General features: G+C 36.0%; 1 protein-coding gene across 1 annotated transcript in view; it reads right to left on the bottom strand.

Annotated features, from left to right (window-relative positions):
* CSMD1 (CUB and Sushi multiple domains 1) overlaps window positions 1-19463 on the bottom strand; it is a 1105213-nt gene that overhangs the window by 63316 nt on the left and 1022434 nt on the right. The window contains exons 50-51 of the mRNA XM_013130058.2: window positions 12689-12874; window positions 1717-1911 (exon numbers count right to left, since the gene is read on the bottom strand). Of these exons, the coding sequence (XP_012985512.2) occupies window positions 1717-1911; window positions 12689-12874 (381 nt within the window). The remainder of the gene's footprint in view (window positions 1-1716; window positions 1912-12688; window positions 12875-19463) is intronic.

Below are 19463 nucleotides of genomic sequence, written 5' to 3' on the forward strand. Positions count from 1 at the left end.
CCCAGGTGTAGGACCTTGCATGGTTGAACTTTGTATGGCTGGCCTCAGCCCACCTTACAAGCGTGTCAACGTCCCTCTGGATGGTATTGCTTCCTTCCGGCTTATCAACTGAACCACACAGCTCGGTGTCATTGGCAAACTTGCTGACAGCACACTCAATCCCAAAGATGTTGAACAAGATCGGTCCAAACACCAATCCCTGAGGGACACCACTCACTACTGGTCTCCAGCTCAACACTGAGCCATTGACCACAATTCTGCCTGTGGCCATCCAGCCAGTTTTTTATCTAGTGAGTGCCCCACCTACCAAATTGATGACTCTCCAATGTATATATGCATTGTATTGATTGCTGTTTCAGGTAGAGTTTTCAGCCTTTTTCTTAAAATATCTTAAATATTTTTTTCTTTTCTAGAAAATAAATATTGTTTTAAATTATTTTCGGTTAAATGGTGTAGATTGTTCTTCATTGTTCACTTTTTTTTTTCCTAATACTAACATAATTCTCTAATACTGCCTCTATAAATTCTATGCCTTAGGTTTGCAGCCACATATTTCCCAGTGAGAGACTGTCAATTTATAGTTGAATAACCCTTGGGAGTGATTCAGTACCTTTTGAGATGACTTTGGATGTTTTGTCAAGCCTCTAGGTGCTGCTGAAGAAGGCTGAGAATCTATCCCAAGTTTTTTTTTAGTTTCTACCAGCTTAGATAGTGTAATTTGTCTCATAACTGCATTGTATTTAATTTTATTGCTTGTGTTTAAGCAAATAAATTTTGTCTTCTGTTTGTCACAATGTGTATACCATACTGAAGGCTTTGCTCTGCCATTTATTTGGAATATGAAAAGCTATTGCTGTTTATGTTCATGCTGTTATCTGCATCATAGAATCATATGAAATACTTTGGTACCATTTATCAGAAGGTATAATTGACAAGTCTGGAGCCTTAGCAGAGTTTGACAGAGAAGAATTATACTGTTCTCTTTTATTAAAAAGACCAGAAGGTATAATTTAGTAAGCTGTGCACCTGATCCCAAGAATTTTTTTTCTACAGTGCCGCCTTAAAAGTTCTCTTATTGATTCAGCTTGTTTCAGAATAGCCATTCACAAGTATCTTGTAACATTAAAAACTTCACCTAACATCAGAAATTTCACTGAATTCTGCAGAAAAAGTCACTCTCTAAAAAGAAAATAAATCAACTCTTTTAGGATGACACACTCCAAAAGCTCACTGACGTTACGTACTATTCAGAAAATTTTAATGCCTAAGTTTTGGGTTTAGTTCTGTTTAGTATGCTAGGCCTGTCAGTTGCCTATTTTCCTTCAGATACTGGGATCTTCTGTGCTGCCCTGGAATTGAAATAGAGTACCTGTTTAAGTACTCCTCTAACATAGGAAATGTTGTTGTTTAAAGGGCAGCAGTACTAGCTGCTTTGCCAAATATCCACCCCAACTAAAAGAAATAACACACCGGAAAAAGAAGAAACAAAGTTTGAAGGCATGCGGATTCATTAAGACTTCATACTTCTTGTAAGAAATATATTGTATTTTACACATAAAGTTTGAATCAATTAATTTCAACAAGTTAATGAAAATTTGCTTACTTAGTAGGACACTGATAGCAGAATATTGCTTAAAAAAACTTTAAGATGTTTATAAAATAAAATATATGCATTAAGAAGCACAGGATATTCTGTAAAACAAGTATGTTCCTTACCCTTGCAACTTGGCCTTTCATTCCCTACACTCCAGGTTCCATTAGTCCTACACTGTATGAGTCTTCGACCCAATAAATAATATCCAGGACTGCAGCTGAGCATGACTTGAGCTCCATACTCATTCAGTGACCCATAAATCAGTCTCCAGACAACATGTTCTGAGACCACAGTCTCTATGCTGGGGCAAGTTACAGCTGTGAAGAAAAGACAAATATTAGCATTCTGCTCCCAAGCTTATTCATAGATATATGTGCTGCTTTACTGGTAGAAGTTTTGCAATATATAATTGACCATACCATATGCATTTTTGAAATACAAGTACCAGGATAAATAATGAACATCATACAATGAGTATTACAAATTGAGAAGGAGTTGTTAGCTTATTTTAATTTAGTGAAACACAGTGGAACAATGACATAGAGTTATGTTATCTAATGCGATTTACTTAAAATTTTCAGAGACAAAACACATCACAGACTACAGATAATGTAAGAGGAAAAGCAAATAATGCTGTGTCATTTTTGCAAAGGCTCAAATGATGCTTTATTTTCTAATCCATGACACTTACTTTAGAATAGGTCTAACAAGCTTTAACAGGCTGCCATAAAAGCTGCTAATACACTTTAAAATACTAATTACTATAAAGATTAGTATCCTGGGTATTCACGAAAATTATTGTATTCCAGTTTAGAATATCTGATGCAAAAACATAAAGATGCCAGTAGACAAGATCTCTAGTTTATGTTTTTCACAAGGCTTACCTTATCCCGTATTTTGAAATATTTTTCAGTTTCGATCTGATAAGATGCAATTCAAGATAATATGCACAAACTATCTACAACATTTACAATATTGACATGAATTCTTGATGTGCCTATATCTCTGTAAAGATTAGACTAGTTTTATAAAAATATTTATGACTATTTAAAAATAGCTTTATTTGGTTTCTTATACCATATTTGTAATTCATAACTTCCCTGCTATAGAAGAAGTCTGAATGAGTCAGTGTCTGCTTATGCCCCAAGAATACTTTAGAAGAAACTACTGCCCAGCAACACCTACAAAAGCTATATTTTCCAAAGAAACACAAACAAACAGGTAAGAGAAATTTAGTTTTTCATTTGTTTTCTTTATATTTTGCTAAAAAGAGGCAATGCATTTTCTAAATATCTGGTATACTTAGGAATCATTACCTCTGATCTTTTGTAAAATATACTAATCTAACCACACTATTTAGTGTAAGTCAAAAGATAATAGGAGAAAATGTGTAAAAATCTCAAACTATAATGAAGAAAAGAGAAGAGCCTGATTCTCATTTACTTGTGTTGTGGTTTAGTGCTTAAACCATGACACCTTATAATAAATTTACACCATTCTACCACAGGAAGGATGAATAAGCTGATGAAAAAAAAAAGTTACATGATCTGTAGGATTTATGCTGTCTGAGAGGTATAAAGTGATTTTATCACGAGTATGAATGTGTGATTAAAGAGACTGTTTCAGACACTCACTGAATTACAGGGAAAATTATAGAAGCAAAAATCCTGTTAAAATTTAGATATCCACCACTTTTCAGAATGCCCTTGATAACACTAGAATTATACATCTACCTTTTCCAACAGTTACCTTAATAATGGTAAATACTAGCAAATAGGAAACACAGAACTGGCACCACACCATGAACCTGTGAAGACGTGCAAGAATTTATGAAGGGAAAATCATCTGAAGAACTTCAAAAGACAGATTATAAGGTTATATTGAGTTGAAGTTTTAGATTATTTTCTTAGATTTTTCTTTTCAGTATATCTTAGGAAGGACTGCCAGCATATAGTCACTCTGAAACATAACAGTTCTTCACTTTGGCCTTTATAACAATATTCTGACTAGTTATGAACTGCTTCCTAGGTTAAAGGAGAACTCCCTACTTCCTAATATAATTTAATTTGACACTGATATTCAACCGTGCTTCATAGCTACTCAAAGATTACAAATTATTAACCAACAAACAGTTTTTTTCATATTTGTTGTTAAATAGAATAAGCATATCAAAGTGCTTCACTTTATACCTTGCAGGAAATTTATATAGGCCTGTAAGAAAACACAAAATGCTCTTAATACCCCTAAATTTAATGTTTTTATCACTTCTACTTTCAAGCAATATTTTAATTGATTCTTTCAAAGATGAAAGCTAGCTACTTATTTGGTTTAAAAGTAAAACTTTTAGTCTTAACCATAGGGGAGATATTCAGACACTTGGAGATACAAGGCTCAGCTATTTCAGGCTATGCAAATAACCACTCTCCATACTGAGGTTAGTACATAATTTCTTCTTTCTTTAGCTATAAATATACATAGGATCTTGTTGCAAGTACACTTTACAAACAACTGTCGGATTCTGACACATGATTGACCAATTTGTACTTGAAGATGTTACTGAGTACAGAATATACTTCCAGACCATGTTATGTAATCAACTAAACCTATTGCTTGAAAAATTTTAATTTTAGAGACTGATTATTTCCCCCATCCCTCAAGAAACAACAAAAAAAAAACCCTATTAACAGATGTTTGATTTTGTACACATGGTTTATGAATGAGTGCATCAATTTGCTTCTTTCAGTCTCTCTCTTGCAAACTATGGTTTGAGACTATTTGAATTGCTATTTACACGAAACTCTGTAAGGGATGATCTCAGTATCTCACAGATGGGAGCATGTTCTCTCTTTTCTCCAGGTACTTTGATACAAAAATGTATGAAGAATACTGCTTTACAAAAAAAAAAACCCAAAAACATAGGTTTCTGACCATAGGTCAGTAAACGTAATTATAATTTTAAACTGTGATTAAGATACCTATTTTAATGACATGACAATCTCCATACACTGACAATTCTGAAGAGACTCAAAAGCAGGGAACTCATAATGAGATATACCTACCATAAAAAAAGACAAAAAATTAGTTGCTCTATGAGCCCAGGAATATTTGCTACTCAAGACAAGAGCAAAAAGCCACTAAGCAAAATATTTACTACACAAACATTGGCAAAAAACAAAAAAAAAAAACAAGATATGTTTTACTACATGAACTAAAATCTAACAAGAATTTGTGCAGTAATGTGCTCAGCTTTTAGTTTTAACTCTTAATAATGATTAATTCTTTGTAATTTTGTTGTTCTTTTTCTTGCTTTTCCAGTCAACAAACACACTGCATTATCAATATACAGATTTACAGAATTACGGAATCATTAGGGTTGGAAGGGACCCCTGAGGATCATCTAGTCCAAATCCCTCTCAAGGTAAGGCCACCCATAGCAGGCTACACAGGAACACATCCAGACAGATTTTGAGTATCTCCAGAGGGAGATGCCACAACTTCCCTGGGCAGCATGTTCCAGTGCTCTGCCACTCTCAACATGAAGTTCTTCCTGATGTTGAGGGTATTTCAGTGTATGGCCATTGCTCCTTGTCACTAGGCATCACTGAAAAGAGTCTGGCACCATCCTCCTGGCACCCACCCCTGAGATATTTTTATGCATTAATGAGATCCCCTCTCAGCCTTCTCTAGATTAAACAGGCCCTGCTCCCACAGCCCCTCATAAGAGAGATGCTCCAAACCCCTGATCAACCTTGTGGCCCCTCTACTGGACCCTCTCCAGTAGCTCCCTGCCTTTTACTGAAAGAGCCCAGTGCTCCAGATGTGGTCTTGCTAGGGTTAAGTAAAGGAGCAGGATCACCTTCCTTGACCTGCTGACCACACTCCTCCTGATGCACCCCAGAATACTACTGGCCTCCTGGCCACAAGGGCACACTGCTGCCTCATAGTCAACTTATCATCCACCAATACTCCAAGGTCCTTCTCAGCTGAACTGCTCTCTAGTAGGTCAGTCCCTCGACCTGCACTGGTACCTGGGGTTCTTCCTCCATAGGTGCAGCACCCTACACTTGCCCCTGTTGAACCTCATTAGGTATCTCTCCACCCAGTTCTCCAACCTATCAAAGTGTTCTGCTGACAGGCAGGGTTTAGGATCATCAAGTCCAACCATTATCTTAGGACTGTCAAGACCACCATTAAACTATCTCTGAGGGCCTCATCTGCACAGTTTTGAGACCTCACGGTAGCCTTCCAGTATCTGAAGGGAGCCTATAAGGATGCTGAGGAGGGGCTCTTCATCAGGGACTGCAGCAATAGGACAAGGGGTGATGGATAACTTAAACAAGGGAAGTTTAGACTGGATAAAAGGGAGAAGTTCTTTACTGTAAGGGTGGTGAGGCACTGGAATGCGTTGCCCAGGGAAGCTTCTAAATGCTCCATCCCTGGTGGTGTTCAGGGCCAGGTTGGACAGAGCCTTGGGTGATATGGTTTAGTGTGAGGTGTCCCTGCCCACGGCAGGGAGGTTGGAACTGGATGATCTTAAGGTCCTTTCTAACCCTAACTATTCTATGATTCTGTGATTCTATGCCACAAAACCACTAATGCTAGTGTTATAATATACAGTTTATAAAACAAGCACACTAAAGCAAATAAGCACACTAAAGCAAACAATCACACTAATGTGAATCAGGTATATATCTCTCCATATATAGTAAATAAGCACAAGAAAGCAAATCACATATGTATATATATATATATATATATATATATGTAAGTACAGAGAACAATTACCAATGCATCAAATTATCACTGCATAGAGAGAACAGAGATCAAAAAGAAATACATAACCAATTACCACTGATTCATCATCCATGCCTACACTTCAAGCTGGGAATCCCCACAGCAGCCAGTGCAAGGAGTCTCAGATAACTGGGAAAACTCCCATACACTGCGTCCACCCACAGGTGAGGCTTCAGATTTGGCCACAAAAGGGTCCTGTATTTATAGCCTTAGGAAAACAACCAGTTTTATGGCAGATCTGTAATTGTTTACTTGCAGGGCCATGCAGTTTCTCATGATCTGACTGTTGTCCACACCAAGATCACTGGCCGGGAGCTCTGGTGTGGCCAAGTATGAAGGTCATAGAACAGCTGCACACCTACGCTTTCCTGCCTCTTTCTGACAGTCACCATGAATATAGAATACAGGGTGACAAAAATGTACTTTGTTACGTCTCTTTGCTACGTCATGAGAACGAAACAACTCTCGGCTAGGTTCCTAGCCATTATACAAGGTCTCACTGAATGCCAGCACAGCCTTCAGGTGTATCAGCCACACTCCCCAGCTTTATATCATCAGCAAACTTGCTACGGGTACATTCTATCCTTTTGTCCAGGTTGCCAGTAAACAGGTTGAATTCCTAGAGTCTCAATACCAGAAGACTGACTCTATCCTCATACGGAGTTGTCCTTCTGTCTACAAGCCTTTGCTTATCTTTTCTTATTGTTTAATAAGCAAAAAAAAAAAGTACATCTCATGCTATTCCAGAAATATCTTAAATATTGTGACTCTGAATGTGATTCTTTTTTCCAGTGAGAAAAAAGACAAGTACAACATATATGATGAAAAAATATCTCAATTACAGGAACTTGCTAATATTATTTGGAAGTGTAATGCCATCTGATACTTTGCTGCCAATTTCAGCAGGTAGTTAAACAACCATAAGGAAAAGGAAACTGTATTGTGAATTTATAAAACAATAATGAGAACCATATTGTTCATAAATACCCTTTTGACTAAATTCATTATTAGTTTAAAAAAAGCAAGATTAAGGTCAAGTTGTATATTATGCTTGAGAGACTAGTCTGGTTTAAATTCCTAAGTATTAGGAAAATAAGAAGACAGTAAGAAACTAAATAATTCCATACACTGCCGAATGTAGGGAACAAAATAGGAGCACTTTAGCAGGTTGATAGGTTCAGTATGCTAGTAGAAAACAAAAAAAGCAACAAATGAAACTAAAACTACAGAACAACAACAAAAAAGTGCTTCTTGTCTTTCAATAAATTTAAGATTTATTAAAGAAAAGTTTAGGAGAATTATTTGGTACAGTGTTCTAAATGTCCTAGCAAATGAAAACCCCAGGAGCTGCACAGTATCTACAATGAGCTGGTGCTAAATCTTTGCCTTATTATATTGACAAATTCCTTTTTGCATTTGTAATAGGACTGATGCGTTCTTCCAGCACTATTTATGATTCATAGTTCTATAACCAGTCATTGTACAGGCATACTGAAAATTATTAAAAATCTTCTAAGATTTCTATTTTCCCATCAGTGTCTGAACCATCACAGTATACAGCTCAGCACACTAGAGCTTCTGAAGATATCTACAGTGAAATCTGCAACATGCAGGTTATAGAAATGTAACATTAGCTGTTCTTTAAAATGTTTGATATTAGAGAAATAACATAACCCAATGAAGGAAACAATTTAAATCTCTGAGCAAGTATATTAAAGGTGCAATGGGAAACAGCAATAACGTTATGCCATTATGGGGACCATACCAGACAATTAAAATCTTACAAAAATCAATTAACCACAAACTCAATTTCCTAAGTTATACACCCACTTACTTCTATAAAAAGAAAAGCAAGTGAGAATTGAGGTTAAAAGTTATTGTATTTCAGCAATGTTTTTGTTAATAAACATATGCTGGTGCAGGTCTCAGCACTGTGATCTTGCAGTAAGTGAACCCATTCAGTCTCCTGATCTTGGGAAGAGAAACATGGACATAAATCATAATATTTGCTGTCATTGTTTTTTTTACCCTCTCACACAATAGCTTAAATTAGTTCCTTAGATCTGGTCAAAAATCACAGACAATGCACGGAACTGGAAGTTCTGCTTTCATTAACCAGATCCTACTTTAATATTTTTTTCTGTATATTTCTTAAAGCAGCTTTAGGCCTACAAACTTCCTACGACATAAAAAAGTTTATATTTCCATTTATTTACAGTGGTCAAGTGTCTACATCTTTTTTACTATATGTCTATCAAAGTTCTAAAACTAAGCATTATTCATAATTATAACATTAAGAATTTGCATTAGACATTTTCTAGCATGAAAACAAACGTGTATTAAAGGAATGTTTCCTGCTGGTCCAGAGAACATTTTGTTTTGCTTTATCATAAAAAAAGATGATTTACTCGTAAAAAATGATGTGCTAACATTCACCCACTACGTCTAAAACTATCATACATAGTTAAACTCTCCTTAGTGCAAACACTGGGACTGTACAGCATCTCAAACTAGCAAGAAACCAAAACCCTAAGAAAATGTATTCAGCGACTCCCCAAAAGAGAACTATTATTGTCATCTTCAGGATATGAAGTGTGGATAGTACAAATCACAAGAATGTTCAGATAAAAACGTATACTACTTCTGTTCTGAGTTTTGAAATTTTGTACCCAAAGCAAAATCCCCTGCACTAGGTGAAAAAAAAGTGAAATCACTTCTAGAACAGTGAAATACATAGATTTCCAAATCAGAGGAATTTCACAGGAGAAAGACACACAGGTAAACAAGAATACGGTGAAAAAATATTTAACAATAAAAAATGCAAAAAACTCAAGAAGTGTCTCAGACCTTACGAAGTTTAACCATGCCAAGTGCAAGGTCCTACACCTGGGTCAGAGCAATCCCAGGCACAGCTACAGGCTAGAGGCTAGGCAGAAAAGAGATTCAGAGCAGCCCTGCAGAGAAAGACTTGGGAGTGTAAGTCGATGAGGAACTTAACATGAGCCAGCTTCAGTGTGTGCTCACAGCCCAGAAGGCCAACCGTATCCTAGGCTGCACCAAAAGGAGTGTTTTCAGCAGGTCAAAGGAGGTGATCCTGCCCCTCTACTCTGCTATCATGAGACCTCACTTGGAGTATTGTGTGCAGTTCTGGTGTCCTCAACATAAAAAGGACATGGAACTGTTGAAACAAGTTCAGAGGAGGGCCACGAGGATGATCAGGGGACTGGAGCACCGCCTGTATGAAGGAAGATAGGCTGAGAAAGTTGTGGCTGTTCATCCTGGAGAAGAGAAGGCTGCATGCAGACCTCATAATAGCCTTCCAGTATCTGAAGGGGCTCTATAAGGATGCTGGTAAGGGACTATTCATTAGAGACTGTAGTGATAGGACAAGAGGTAATGAGTTAAACAGGGAGGTTTAGACTATATAAGGAGGAAGTATTTTACTGTTAGGGTGCTGAGGCACTGGAATGGGTTGCCCAGGGAAGCTGTGAATGTCCCATCCCTGGCAGTTTTCAAGGCCAGGTTGGACAGAGCGTTGAGTGACATGGTTTAGTGTGAGGTGTCCCTGCCCATGGCAGGGAGGTTGGAACTAGATGATCTTAAGGTCCTTTCCAACCCTAACTATTCTATGATTCTATGAATGGATTGACCCTCACCAATACCTTTAAATTATTTTGTTTCTTTACAGTGCAGGTACAGATACTATCCCAGGCATGAATCTCTCAATTAAGTAAATAAGTTAGATATCCAAGTGCAGCTCTCGACTGAATTTAGGGAGCAGCACATCTAAATTTTCCATTGACAACTAAGTGCTTTTCTGTTCCCACCTTCCAGCCTCTGTTTTGGAAGATCTGACTTCTCTGCACTTGATACACATTCTGAAGAAAGCAGGACACTAATAATAAGAAAAATAATTTTCAAGAATTAGCCATAAATTGTAATAATCATGCTATAATGGTGGAATTTCATACAATAATAGCAAGACATTATATCATACAAAGGAGAGGAAGGAAATTTCGTTTCTGTTCTTTTCCTTTTTTGGCTTGTCATTGCAAGAACCAGCATCTGTATTTCCATAATAGCAGAAAATATTAAAATTCAAATCATATCTGATGAAATTGAAAAAACAAAAAAAATCCTAAAAGATTGTTCTTTTTTTTAATCTTCAAAGATAAAAATGTATGACATTACAGGTATGTAAAAATGCTAATGATACATAAAAGTGTGTTTCTTGGCTAACTATAGTTACATCTGAAAATCCTGAATCTGTTATCATGTTTGTACATCTTTTCTTTTTAAGCATTATCTGAATTATGCCAGTTGGGGTAAAAGGTATGAGACACAGTTTATGTGACATACAGTAAGGAAGGAATCATGCAAACACCAGTACTCATCTATAGTTAAAGTCTGATTATTCAGATTTCTTCAATATATCTACACCTTTTGGAAGGGATGTTTTCTGGAAGTGTGCATCACACTCACTTCTCTGACCACCAGTAATGTACTCATTTACAGGTTTCAGCAGAAAGTTTTTGTATACTGTCCTGTATTCATATGTAGAGTTACAACCACATGGTCACTCTGTAAAGTAAGTACTAGTCTGGTTTACAGTATTGCCTGATAAGGGCTTTCAAATAGCAATATGGATAGGTATCTCTAGTTCCCTTCCCCTTGTGCTAGAGATCTCTATGTAGCATAACTGAAGCAAGTTGCTTTGTCATTCAGCTAAGACGTCCTAACAGGAATCTGTTGAATGGTATTTCATGCAATTAAATTCAATAGCTCAATGTCTATGATCCATCTGTGTCTTGCTGTATGACCAACACAAATAATTTCTCATTATTCAAATCTGATGTAAATACTTTTTGCGATACCTTGCAAAACAAACTGCAGTTTTCATCCTTTATTTTAATATATCTGGGGATTAAAATGGACTCATTTATTTACCATTTACCTTTCTGTGCTATGTCTGCTGCTCATCAAGTCTGAGATGCTTCTATCTCTAGAAACTAAACACATTTATCCTTACAGCAGGTTGTTGTGCAGATTATCTAAGCTTTTCTGTACTTTGCAAGTAAAAAATCTTGGGTAATGCATGCCTGCCTCTGAATAGCAACACATTTTGAAAATATTGACTTTAATATTGTCAAGTAAATTACTAGCATTTTAATTTCATGCTTCTGGCTTTAGAAGTAATGATTCTTTTTCAAAAAGAATACATTTTTAGAAAAGAAAAAATAAAGAGAAAAATTATATGTATTTTGTAAGGCTATTATAAATGTTAAACAAATCCTTTTAATGTTGAAAGTTGTGCTTTTTTTAACTGGGTATTCATTGTCTTAACTATGTTTGATCATTTCAGTAACACAAGTTTTGTTGGGTTTTTTTTGCACTGAAGATACAATGTCATTTATTCAGTATTTTTAATGCCCATTTAGTTTAACTGGTATCTTCCTTCAAAAAAAAATCTGTTGATATTTTTTCCTGATTAACCATTCAAGTTACATTCTCTGTAGCTTGTCCATTTTTTTTTTTTTTTTTTTTGTCTGAGAGAATGAATTGCAGCTCAGTACACTGGAGCACTGCCTTCCCTCGGCACATGGCTCTGAATTCAGAGCATGTCTGTGTGATCACTGATGCTTTCGAATAATCTTTCTTATATACTCTGTGGAATTGCTCTGTACAGTTTTAGGCACTGTCCTTCAAGAAAGGTGTAGACCAATTAGAGATAGTCCAGAGGATAATAATGAGAATCACTGGTCCAGAAAGCAAGAAGAAAAGAGTGACAGTGAATCACAGCAAGACAGCCATCTCTACAGAAAAGGTGACTGAGTGTGTTGGGTGCAGGAGTCAAGGTGTTGGTGGGGGGAGTGCAGGGGTGGCCTCAGTGAGGAAAGGCTTGGGCTGCTGGACTCCTGTCTGGGTTAATTATCTACACTAGCAGTATTTTAAGAAATATTTTTTGCTTTTATTTAGAAGCTATATTAAAATAAATCGATGCTTGTAACCGTTACTGTGAATATGGAGAAGAGCACATTATTCATAAGAAAAAAATATACATGAAACTGAATTATGTAATAATTTTAATTCAGTTTTTTTTTAAGAATATAAACAAGGTTTGGGGTTCTTTTTTTGTTGTTGTTGTTTTTTCTATTAAACAAATACATAGGCTTCTGCTTTACTTAATGATTGTATGCTCCTGATGGCAAGTTCAGGGCATATATACACAGAAAACCTAAACATCACCAGAACATGAGAAAGTTCAAGGGAAATATGCTTGAGAAATGCATGCCCACTTACATTTGCAAACAGGTGGCCTCCCTTTGTTGCTCCATGATCCATCTTCTTGACACACTGCAGTTGCTTGTTGACTAGATTCTAGCTTGAAGCCCTCATTACATTCATATATCAATCTACTGCCCAAAGTGAATTCATTACCTATAACTGAACCATTCCCAGGGGAGTCAGGAATGCCACAAGATACAGCTGAAATGAAAGAAAAGAGAAAGATAAAGAACTGGCATTTCTTCATATATTTTTTATTAATATTATCCCACTGAAATAAGAAACAGATCAGTAATTTTGACATAAGTTGTTCATAACAACTGAAATTAATTTTCCATAGCACTTACAACATTCCAATAAATGTAACAGTATTTAAAACACAGATAAACACTTTGAAGTGCATCTAACATAGACAACATTTTGTAAAACATTATATTGTTTAATACTGTCACTGTAGAGACAGAAATTTCCACATAACGGCAATTAGGATTCCCTAGCTTATTTGCTAGGGGAAAAATTCAAGAAAGTGCGAAGTGATTTGGTTCAAGAACCAATGAACTGGAAAAATTCTTTAATGCTTTCTAATAGTCTGTTTCCATTCTCTCTGGGTTTCTTTCATTCCTGTACTACTATAAAAAAAAACCTCCGGATATGTTTGATCTATAATTACAAAAGAGTGTTACTTAAGAATTCAGTGTAACTTTTTTTTGCCTGATGAGAAAAACACTTAAATGACTAGTCAGGGAAAAGTTCCACTGATGTTAAGGACATTATTCAGATATCTAAACACTTGTTTACATACTTGACTAATTCACTTCAGAATGCTAAATATTATGTGAATTCAGGCTTATTCATTTTCCACATCATGAAGGAAACTACTACTGAATTATTTTCACTTTTTTTTTTCCTCCTTCAGAATTTATTTCCAGACAAGCAGTTATTCTTTCAAGCTCATAAAATTTGTTGTCAATTTAGTGAAGTTTGAGTGGCATCTAAGTTTTTATTTTTGTCTTATTTATTTCTTCTACCAGAGCTTAGTACAGTTAATTTTAAAGTATCTCACAATATACAATTTTATGGTGTACAATCACAAAATATCTATTTCAGTCACTTTTAGGAAAACTTCAAGGCAGGATCAGCTTCTGCCATCTCACTTCTCAGTTCCCCTGATTTTGATAATAAAAAGAAGAAAGATAAGTCTTCAGAATACTTTTTTTAAAAAAATCTTTTATTGGTGTTTTATTTTAAAATAATTATTTATGCATTTACTAACTCTAGGTACTTGAGTAAGTCAGTAATGTTGGTAAAGATTTTATATTTGCCCCATAGCACTTCTGAAGGAAAAGTCATAGTACCATTTTCTTTGAAAGGATATTATTTTCTTCAAAATGACAACTTGGAATGGAGAACCCATCACATTGTTACAGTTAATATATATTTAGAAGTTCACATAAAGAATCACTAGATGTTTTGAGTCTGGCATTCAGTTTATCATTTTATTGTAAATACACTGAATAGAACACAGCTTTGAAGTTTTCATTTCTAAATATTTACCACTAAGAAGAGGAGTTTTGTAAATGAAAATGTCTTTTCCATATATACAGTCAATTTTAAGAAGCAATTCATTTTAGCAATTAAAAAGTCCTTTGGATTTTTGTTCCTTTCCCATTGACACTGTGAAGATTTATTATTTTAATAAAATCAATATATTTCAAAAGAAGAAATGATAGCCTTTGTCTGAGATCTGTTCAAAAGAGGTTAAAATAAGTATTTTAAAATTCTAATTTTTATTACCATTTACTCAATTCAATGTATATGATTAATTTAAAAACACATCATCATGGTACCATAAACACAACTCTCAAATTTGTTTTCAGTATTACAAGTTGTCACATTTGATGCATTTAAATTAAATACAACACAGTACTTTGTATATGATTATAATGAGGAGAGGTAAGCATTATAAAGTGATGAATGGTTAGTTCATTTCATTTGCTTCCATCTGGAATGTGTCAAATTGCTGATAGAAGCAGAACTTCAGGAATGTTCTGAAATAAACTGCTTCCTTTGTAACACAACTTCTTGCACCCTAGTCAGTGCTTCTCTTGCCTTATCAACATTGAGTATTTTTTCCTCAGCAGCAGCTGAGCCCCCTGCCACTAGAAGGAGTAGTGGTGGGACAGAGGAGGGAGAGGAAGGTGGTAAGGAAGGGTTTCTAGAGACCCGTGGTAAAGAAGGGGTTCTGGAGACCCATGCATACTGCTCGTAATGGTGCTAAGAGAAGGTGAAGGGCAAAAGCAAGTTCTGCTGGTTCTGAGAGCAAATCATTGTATTAGGAGTCATTCCCCACATGGTGATCACAGCAGAAGTGATAGCTCTTCAGGGCTCTGGTGTACTTGAAATAGGCAGCAGAGCTACATCTGGTTCAATGCCCTTTCTATTCCCTTAATAACCAATTTAATCCTTTACCTACTACTGGAACCAACTCTGACCATCTGTCCTATACGCAGAATTTTACACTTGCAAAATATTTCTTTGCATCCTGAATTGTCAGAAGCTTGAACTCACTCTGTTTTACTACGTCAAAAAATGCCAATGCATTCTCCACTTCCAGTCACGTTTTCTGTGAGAAACTTCAGTGTCTCCAGAGCCTTGCACTATGTCCCTCCCTGCCATCACAAGCCTCTCAGTTCTGTTTCATGGCAGTGTGTCTGAACACTTGTTCTAGAATGTAACTGGGTTAAGATTTAACTTCTTGTCAACTTTCCAGGTCTCCTTTCTGATATCAGAACAACAATCTCTGCATTAAGTGTGCATACATTTAACTGTATATAAACAAAATTCTGATTAAAAAAAAAACTATTAGTATATTTACCCATTCACGTGTGTGTGTGTATCTGTACATAAAGATGGCCCTTATTCTAGTTCTCTCTAAATACTTCAAATACAAATTAACTTCAAAAAAGCAATAAGAATTTACTATGTCATCTGAAAATAAACAAAATCCCAGGTCTTTTCAGTTCATGTTAGAAACAAACAATTCTGTTAGCATTTGCTCTTCACCTCTAGAAATAACCTTTCTAGAAACTAATAAATAGTTCTGGACTGAGTAGCTCTTACGTGCAAGTTAGTTCAAAGAAAAAGGGGTGTACAATGCCCAGGCCGCACCTAGGAGGGCTTATCAGCTATGTCAGTTCTGATGCAATGTCAGGTGTGCCAAAGCATCTCAAAATCTACGCTTATCTGTCCTCGGTCCTCTAGTGTCTGTCATTCCTCTGCTGCTGCTGCATCGTGTAATGAGATACTGTGAGGTTATTCTCGTTGCTGCTTTAGCTGCTAACCAAAAAACCAGTTTTTGCACTCTGGCACTGTTCCTGTTACAGTCTATCTGTTTATTTGTTGTTTGTTTCTTCTCCAGAAACTGGGATTGGAAAGAAATATTCTTACTACAACTGATTTTATGAGGCTGATAATGGCTTTTAGAACAGTAGTGTCCAAGCAAAACATATTAGCACAGCTAGTTTCATTAAATAGCAAGTGCTTTGACATTTGAAATAAAGCTAGCTGAAACTGTCCGAAACGGTGTACTGTCTTTGGACAGTGGAAACAATGACACTACTCTTCCACATCCAAGTATTTTAAAGCTCACAGCTTGCCATATAACTATAAAATGGTAAAGAATGGTGTCAGAAAATCTTCTGACTTGAGGAACTGTCAACATGTTTCTTAGGTCAATGATTAGATGAGATGGCCAGGTTCCATCTGGGACACGTGCATGCAGCATGTGAAAAGTACGTAACATTAATTGTCTCTATTTTCTTGCGCAGCAGAAAAAATGTACTTCTTCCAAACAACAGGCAATCAAGACAAGTATAAAGCCTTTTACTGCCTAGAAACTGAGATGCAATTTTAGTTGCTCTTAAATGTTCCACATGTGCTACTAGAATTTATTTCTTACCAAAACCAGTAAATTTAAAGTTTATGGGTACACCATTAAGATTTATTTAAAGCATGCAAATTCACTGCATACATAAAAGAAGCTGTAGTCTGAATTACAGTGAGACATTGAGTTTATTTCCATAAAACTGGAAAATCCCTAAATTTAATGCAAAAGCATTTGTCATTTGGTGACCTGCTTCTGGCACTAAACATAGTGCTGAGAGAAGCATTTAAATACCCTAAACTTAAAAGTGGCAACAGAGAAGTCACTAAAAGTGGGCTTCATAACAAAATCCATGCTGAGTGGCTGTAGTGGTTTAACCACAGCCATCAACTCCCCCTCACCCCTGTCACCCTGATGGGATGGGGAGGAGAACTGGAAAAAGGTAAAATCTGTGGGCTGACATAAAGATAGTTTAATAACTAAAATAATGTAAATTATAATAACAATAATAGGAAAAAGAGAGAGACGCATAAACCCCAATAAACACAAGTGATGCACAATACAACTGCTCATCACCCGCTGATTGATATCCAGCCTGACCCGAGCAGCAATTGGTCCCTTTCAGGTAACTCCTCCCAGCTTATATACTGGGCATGACATGCTGTGGTACGGAATACCCCTTTGGCTGCTTTGGGTCAGGAGTCCTGTCTCTGCTTCCTACTGGTTTCTTGTGCCCCTCCTCATTGGCAGAGCATGACAGACTGAAAAGTCCTTAATCTGGGTATGCACCATTTCAGAACAACTAAAACACTGGTGTGTTATCAGCATTGTTCTCAGCCAAAAGCCAAAACACAGCACTGCACCAGCTACTAGGAAGAAAATTAACTCTATCCCAGCCAAAAGCAGAACAGCAGGTTTTATCTATGATATCCAGTCAGAAACACTAGGGAGAGCAATGCCACAGAAATCCTAATTACCATAGAATTATAGAATAGTTAGGGTTGGAAAGGATCTTAAGATCACCTAGTTCCACCAACCTGCCATGGGCAGGGATGTCTCACACTAGACCATGTTTCCTGAGGCTCTGCCCAACCTGGCCTTCAATACTGCCAAGGGATGGAGCATTTACCACTTCTTTGGGCAACCTGTTCCAGTGCCTAACCACCCTCACAGTATTCTCTAACTTGGTTACATACAGAAATAACAAAGAAACAGAAAACAGGGCTGTGAATGTGAAAAACAGTTATGAATGGTCATTTTGTCTATTTTCCTATCACATGCCAAAACTGACTGATGTTTATCTAACTTATTCTTGAAAGACCTCCAATGATGAAAATTCCATGTCCTCCAAAGGCAATCTATTCTAATGTTTCTCCATGAGAAAAGAGTAAAAAATAAAGTCAAACTGAAGATCCTATAGAAGTAAACTTAGCTGTAACTCCTCTATCTAGAAAGGACATAGATAATTACTTCATTCCTCTTTGGAGCTACCTTAACATATTAGGAGATTGTTAGCAGCTTTCCTCTCAAACTCCTTTTTTTTTTTAAGTATTATATTTCTCTTATTGTTTTCTATTTTGAAATATGATCATATGTTTAGAATATATTCTAAGAGGAAACAGGGATTTGGAACTCCTGAACTGTGCTATTTACCTCGCATTTTGGTTTTTAAGCCTTGGTGCCAACAGGGATATTTTTTGCATAATAACATTTGTCAAAAAGGTAAAACACACCAAATAGCTCATTTTATGAAAAAGCAGTTTGGTGGTGCCCGATTCGTGGCTCTTATGCAAACTACAAATGGATATTTTTAAGCCTGTTAAATAAATTTAATCAGTCTTCTACCCTAAGGCAGACACAGAGTGCAGTTATGGTCCTGGAATAAGCTTTGTCTCCAGATATCTGCAACCCAGCACTCCTGATCCATATTGACCCTGACAACTGTCTTATTTTTTCCTTAGTTTTTGTAAGCTTTTCTTACAAACATTTTCTCTTATTTTATCATCTATTCATCCCTGAGCCTCAGCCTTGTTTTCTTCCTCACTCTCCACATGGGCATCCAGATACGAATTAAGCAGTGGTTAAGGTGAAATATGTGGTTGCCAGAGTCATTACTGGCACCTATTTCCTCTGACCAGCTACCTACTGCTATTGTTTAAGAAATGCTATTTTCTCTGCCTACTTTCTCTGCATATTTTGAATGTAGCATGACTCATGTTTCTCTTTTTCCTTCACAAATAAAAAGCAGTAAATTCTAATTTCCTAGATAGGAGTCAAGTTCTTTATACATTGCATAGGACATTATTACATGCATTTCCACTAAGAAGGCTGAATTGAAAAATATCTTCTGACCCTATCAGATCAATCTCTATTAGATATATGTTCATATTAAAATTGCAATTGTTATATTAAATATGCAAAATCACTCCCCTTTTCTAATAATAAAATCTAATTTGATTTCAAACATTAATTCTGATACAGTCAAGTTATCAATTACAAATATAATGCTGCAGAACTGGTTTTATAGAAACTTTAGACTTAATCAAAAGCATTTTCATTTGTAAACAACATATAATGTAATTCATGAGCTGGACCAGATGTGTAATTTTAATTAATCTTCAAAGAGAATGCATGTATTTTGATAACAGATACTAAAGAAATTTAGAAACATGCTTTCCATTTCAGAGTTTATTGAGAAATAAGTGCTTCATTAAGACATATAAGTTGGAATAATTGTGTCAGAGTTGTAAAGTGACATATTAAAATTGAGGAATCCCAAATCAGTAAGAAACTTCTCGTAAAGTTTAAGCTCTCTTCCTATCTCCCAAATACATTTTCCCCTACTGCTAACAGATATCTACCTGCCCACAGCCACATATATTGCTGAAATTATAAATATGACTTAAA

This window comes from Melopsittacus undulatus, chromosome 3 (genome assembly GCF_012275295.1).
Source record: "Melopsittacus undulatus isolate bMelUnd1 chromosome 3, bMelUnd1.mat.Z, whole genome shotgun sequence".
In the NCBI taxonomy this organism is placed as follows: Eukaryota; Metazoa; Chordata; class Aves; order Psittaciformes; family Psittaculidae; genus Melopsittacus; species Melopsittacus undulatus.